This window comes from Dendroctonus ponderosae, unplaced genomic scaffold (genome assembly GCF_020466585.1).
Source record: "Dendroctonus ponderosae isolate FM_Combo_2020 unplaced genomic scaffold, Dpon_F_20191213v2 Dpon_F_20191213_1, whole genome shotgun sequence".
Lineage (NCBI taxonomy): Eukaryota > Metazoa > Arthropoda > Insecta > Coleoptera > Curculionidae > Dendroctonus > Dendroctonus ponderosae.
The window spans coordinates 13,926,037-13,932,636 of record NW_026017110.1 but is presented as its reverse complement, the minus strand read 5'-3'; the positions used below and the strand labels follow the sequence as shown (position 1 = coordinate 13,932,636).

The 6,600-nt window shown below is 31.3% G+C and overlaps 1 protein-coding gene across 10 annotated transcripts in view; it reads right to left on the bottom strand.

The window, feature by feature from the left end:
- The window catches only part of LOC109533899 (disks large 1 tumor suppressor protein), a 476,297-nt gene that overhangs the window by 111,268 nt on the left and 358,429 nt on the right, over positions 1-6,600 (bottom strand). The window contains exon 1 of one of the 10 annotated variants that reach the window (XM_048670193.1): positions 3,651-3,797. The exons of the other annotated variants lie outside the window; for them this stretch is intronic. Within the exon in view, the coding sequence (XP_048526150.1) occupies positions 3,651-3,782 (132 nt within the window). The 5' untranslated portion in view covers positions 3,783-3,797. Of the gene's footprint in view, positions 1-3,650; positions 3,798-6,600 lie in introns of those variants that run through there. 10 annotated transcript variants of the gene reach the window in all.

The following is a 6,600-nucleotide window of genomic DNA, read 5'->3' as shown; positions in this document are numbered from 1 at the left end:
ATGCACCCTGTATATTGGAAAGTAATTTTAGAATGTGGACCTTTTAAACGTGAAAAACTTTCGTTGGACGAATTTTCTTGTAAACTTCATATTTACTGAGATATCGCACTTTGACGCACTAATGAGCAACCCTGTATATGTTAAAGTATTGACACTTATTTGAGCTCGATCTGGAATTGAGGATTCAGAAAATGATCTAAAGGCTCTGTAATATTCGTGTTATTTTTTTAATAGGTTTCTACCTAGTGTGAGTTCGCGAATAAATTATTAGCAAAAATCAGTTTGCTACTCAAAAAAAGTTAAAACTTTACAAAAATATGTTAATCGGAATACAGGTAATTATTTTCGATTCAAAAGATGACAGACATATGATTAATATTGATTATGTAAAGTCCTAGTTCTAATTATATGTAAGAAGGCGTATTTTAAAAGAAACAGTCAAATATTTACGGGGAAAACTTCTACATCCTGTTCAATGTAACAAAAGAAGACAGTTGATCATAAGAAGGTTCGGTTCGGATGTTTCCCGAAAGCGAGAACTGATTCCTTAATATCGTTACTTGCAAAAAGTGTTTTCTCTAGTTTTATTGACTTTTCTTTTCTTTGTTTATTTATTTATTATATTTGAACTTTAAATTTATTATAATTGCTCCTTATTTTGACGCCTGCTTTTCACACTTTTCCAACAGGGTAATTAGCAGTTTACTTTTAATAAAAGAAGCTTTGGTAAATTACCTTGCATATAACAATGCTTAACGAGTGGTATTTTAGACAGATGGAATAGTAAGCAATAATAATCATACTTTTGTAGAATACATGCACTTTACAATAGCATGAAATTATTGAAGCAATAACTTGTTCCATAAGTTTACGAAAATGTAATCCAAATATTCGACAAACTATTTTTAAATCCATATTTCATAAGTTTGCCTGAATAACGCTAGTCGGAAATTTTTAGCCGGTATAAACATTTGCAAGTAGGGAAAATAGATGCATATCGACAAAACCTTTTATTCAATTCGGAAAAGCATAACCTGGAAATAACGTGTTAATGGTAAATTTGTTTTTTTTTCTTTTTTTTTGTCACTGATTGAATTATACCAGTGTTAGGAATAGGACTTAATTTTAGAATAAGCTAGGCTAAGACATATATGTACTACTCAAGGGCAGAAAGACCGATTGGGTCGATAGCCTTTTTCTACAGGAAATAAAGATTATTTATATATTATATATATGGTAAATTTGAACAAACCGAAAATAATAAGGATATTGGTTTAATCATTTAATCTGCTAATCATTTTTAGCTTTTAAATTTAAGCAAAAACCTACATACGCTTATTGTATGTACATGAGATCTTAGTAAACTGAATAAGTAATAGTTATTTACCCAATTGCTGTAAATACTATTACAATACGGGAAAATACAGGCAGATAAAACTATTTCTTGGATACGGCATAAAACAAAAACTTAGACCGCCTAAGAGTATTAAAGGTGAACAAACGACTTTGAATAATATTATTAATAACGCAAATTTTATGTGGCCAAACGCTTTTTTAATTGGTTGCTTTAAAAATACATACGTAAAACGAACGTACTAACGGTTTTAGGAAAATCAAGGAGATTTTGACTTTGCACCTACGAGTAAATTCCCTAAATTGTTTTTATTTTATTAATTTTATTTTCAATAACAAGCAGATATGCTGTTTGCCAATCACCATAGTAAAGTACCAGTTGTAATTTTTGTACCCAGAAGAGTAATGATTTTTATACATAATAAATATTAAAGAAATTATGCTAAATTATCCATCTCGGATATTCGTGTAATTAGTTTCTAAAATGTTAATCGAATTTCAGATTAAAACTTGGCTTAATCATTCTAGAATTAACATGTCTTCGATTTACTTAAAAATTAATTGGAAATACAGGGTGTACCGGAATATTTGGGCAATTAACAATACATCATTGCTCTTAAAGCGGACCCATGAAAATATTTTTTGCATTCCGGTTTGACAGGGCTGGACTAAGGGGAGCACAATAATAGTTATTTTTTTACCCTTTAAAATGCAGCCCACCAATAAAAATATTTTTTCCTCGAAAACCGTTCTGTTTATCGATGTGAACCAATAGTATCTTTTTTTAGTTTAAGGTTAAAGCTACCAAAATACATTATTTTCGTATCTTCATTGTACAGGGTAAAAAAATTAACTATTATTGTGCTCTACCTAGTCCATCCCTAGCAAACCGAAACGATTAAAAAATTTATTTTCATGGGTCCTTTTTAAGAGCGATGGTGTACTCTTCATTGCATAAAAATAATTACGTTGCATTAAGTATTCCAAAAATTATTAAAAAAAAAATTATTTTTAGGTTGCTCCTTTAGAGCCCTGTATCACCGTACGGAGGCAAACTGAATATTTTTTCCGTGGCAACTTGTTATGTTTTTTTAAGGACCTCTGCACAAATCCGAGAGCATGCCCACATATTCCGGGACACCCTGCATATTCATGATGTTATTGTAAAAACTTGCAAAGATGCCAACGTTTATTAAATATCTAAAATACAGCAGTTTTATGAAATGGTTAAGTAATGGTTAATAAGTCACCACTTCCAACCTTGGTCGTATTTTCTGAGGGAAGAGTCGTTAAAAAGGTAAAGCGCTAGATTGGAATTAAATTTGCAAATGTTTCCAAAAATGTAATTAAAATAAGGTGAAGGCTCAGCGACCGTACTGGACAAAAACACAAACACAGCGGTTGTAGAGCCCGGATAATGGACACTTTGTTTCTTAAATAATTTAGTCGACCGTGCTTGAGACGAGTTTCACCAATTTCAACAATTATGCGTTGGTTGACAATTAAATTCAATTAACCAAAAAATAACAATTTAAAAGTAAATCAAACTATTACAGCGCATGATATTAAGTGTATCTCTTGCTAGTAGATATTTTGAGCACATTTTCTTTCAAACCATTTCGTCACTCTTTATCAATTTTCAATTGAAGCCGAGTAACACTGATTTGACTTGGCACTGGCACACTTGGCTGAAAGAATCCATTGGGTTTCTCAACTCGATAAACCATGACACACCGTTTATAAAGCGCAGACAATCCGCAAACTTTTCCATCTGTGTCTGAACCGGAAATATTTCGAGAACGGAAAACACATGTTGCTCATATGACCCAATAAGCGATCCAAGTGTAGCTGCCCGTGCTGACTGAAAGAGCGCGTTGCTAGAACTGGTCGCTAAAACAGCTACAGAGATTGTATGAGGCTGTGCAACGCATTTAGACGAACAGCCGGCGCATTATTGCTCTGGTTCTGCAGTTTTCCCGTATGATTTTGAGCGATGTAAACAAATGCCGGGAAATCCGTGAAATATAATTTGAATTTGAAATATGATTTGCATCGATATCCAATTAGGATATAAATGTGAGCTTTTGCTAATTGTCAAACGTTTGAGAATGAATTGCAATTTGACTAGCAGACTGATTTTATGCTTGAAAGCAAAAATTACTGAGTAAACTGTACGCTACTTCTTACTAAATATATGTTGGTTCAATCAAATCATAGTTATCATAGGTTTAATCAACTTTCTGATACAAATAGTATCAAAAGGTCATTCAATACTCTAAAGAATGGAGATCACTTACCTTATGTCCAGAAGCATCAGATATTGAAAATGTATCCACATAAGAATCGAATCTAACTGCTTTCTTAAGGGGCGGCTTGCGGATAGGGCAAAACGTACACATGTTCTTGGATTGGATATGAGTTGGTGGCATATTATTTTTAAATTAAATTAAATGTTCAGATCCTTCATCAGCTGCACTGTAAATGATTCTTACACAAAAAACTTCTTTTGTACTTCAGGGCATTGCTTTATTTCACTTCAATTGTGCTCTACTTGGAAATGTGTTTATGTTTTTCAAAGTCACCATATGAATATTGTGCTATACCCTTTAGTGTTCAGAAACTGTGATATTTATTAAGAGAAAATTATTGTTTTCATAATTTGTATGGTCTGTGTTTCCTGAGCCAAATGCTAAATTCGCTTAAAACATTTACCATGGGTCGGTTTATCTATAAACTGTGCAGTGGCGCATGTTAGTTACAAAAGCTGTTTTAATTACCAAGCAATACATTAATTTAATTAAAATATGACGTGCCAGATTAAAAGAGACATGGAAAATTACTTCCCCAAATGTAATACCGCGATTATAAAAAAAACGTATGTTGCTACTGAAATCTAATACATTTATTTAATGATAATAGTAAAAAATATAATTTCATTTATCGGATGTTATTGGAAATTGCTTTTCGAATTGATAATTGTTATATGTAAATTACCATTTTTTTATAATCTACATGCTGCTGCTTTGGAAAGTGTTTTTAGGGAAAACTTTTTAAAGATCCTAATTTATAATTTAAGTCATCATTTGGAGAAGTATTACTGTTATCACTTTGATTCTTTCGCATGGGGTTTCCTTTCTTTTCCAAAAACGTTTTATGGGATATCAACAAAAATAAAAAATATACTTGCAGAAAAAGCTAAAAAAATTATAGCCGCATTACTTTTCAAATAAATTGCTACAAAGCAACAAATAAAATATTTTTACAAACCTTGTATCTACACTTTGTATACATACTTGATATTGCAATCCGGTCAAATTATTAATTGGAAAAAATAATTAAAAAATTAAGGAGAAGTTTGAGTTTGGAATACGTTCTTGTAGTGCAAAGCTAAATAATTTTAAATTTAAGCAATGAAATAGCAGTATTACTAAGCTACTTATATTATTAATATTTTATAATTTTTCGATTCAAATAATGTTTCTAGCATTTAGATGAAAAACTGACTGGTATTCTGACAACTGCACACGGTACTGGTATATTTTCGTTTTTTTTTTTCGTTTTTTTGCTATATTTTGATACGACTTTTAATTTTATCTTGTGTCGCTTCATTCACTTTATTCAAAAAGTATTTTTTTTAGTTTGCCAGTTGTTTGGCCTCAAATATGTTTGGTCGTGTTGTTTGATAAATATTAGATTTTTTAATTTTTCCGAAATAATTAATATTTGTGTGATCACCTGCTAAGAATTTAATGCAAATGTTTCTAAATTTTCCTATAAACACTTTGTATAGTTTGAAAAATAACGTATGGTATTGTAGATAAATAAACTGGTAATATTTTCCAATATGATAAAATTTCAGAAATAACAAATGTTGCCATCTATAGAAGAAAAAACGTTCCCTCAAGCTGAATCTGAATGAAACTCTTGTAAACGTCTTGAAGCGCTAAAAAATCAATAACAAAACAAAGGATGGTTGGACTAGGTCAGTCTAGATGCCGTTCTTGCAGATTAGCCACTTTTATTGATTTAAATTAAACGTTTCAACTATATTACTAAATTCAGCAGCATTAAACCTACAAAGTAATAGAGTGGGCCCTGAAGTAAATGTACATTTAAGACGAATACCTTTAATTAAATGAGCAAATCGCTAATGTAAAACAAACTGAAGCTTGAATGAATTTAGGTACTTTTATTGAGACCTGCCTCTATATTGTGTGCTGCAGGTAACCGGTTCTCGAAATACCGGATTCTGTTTAATGTATGTTCAGTTTGTATCCAACTTTCAATTTACATAAAACTACTGCTTCAACCAAGTATTAGTTGGAAACATTAGCTCATATTACTCTTACTTATAGGTTCACCTTTTCTAGTATGTTTCAATGTGATTATTTTAATGATTTAATAATTTCAACCATGAAACAGTTTTCGTGAATAACAAGGGTAATCAGAGTGAAAGGAGTAGTAGTAGTAAGTAAATGACCCTTGTCAACATATTTTTCCTTAATGTCTCCGCAGTAGTTGAAAAGTGTTTTCTCGTTAATACAACCATTCATATTCATATTTAGTTAAAACATCATGCGATTGCGGTCATGTCAACTGTGGTGGAAGCGTCGTATAAAACGTAACATATCTAAAATTGTCCGGAAATATATATAAATTATATTTTTAAGTGAGAAACTATCTGCATCTGCTAGAATTATAAATTTGTTTTGTAAATGAGTCGTTTATTGAAGAAAATGAAAAATGTGGGCATGCTTTCGGATACATACAGGGCAGCAAAATAACTTGACAAGTTGGTATAGAATATTTTATACAGAACCTCTGTATCAATATTATACTTTTAAATAGCGCCTTGCTGGTCCTTGGCAAATTCAAATGGCAAAATTAATTTTAAAATCACCATTCTAAAGGGCCTTAAGAAGTACATACCATATTTAAAAATATATCAAATTACACGAAGTACCTGAAAAGTTATTTAAAAAAATCAGCGGCGTCTTTTAAGGGCCTTGGTTAATTAATCTAAGTAGGGAGTGGCTATAGAAACCTATTTATTTTATAAAAAATGGTGCTGCTATTGCACACCCTATATACAGAGTGGCCATTTTCTGAATCTTTGTATGAATAACTTCTACATTTTTAAAGATAGAGAATCCGTTAAATAGGCAAAATTGGGCAGAATTCGATTGCCTATTCATTACCGTTTTCAAAATTTAGGTACCCGACTTGGTTCCTGAAATATCCTGAAAA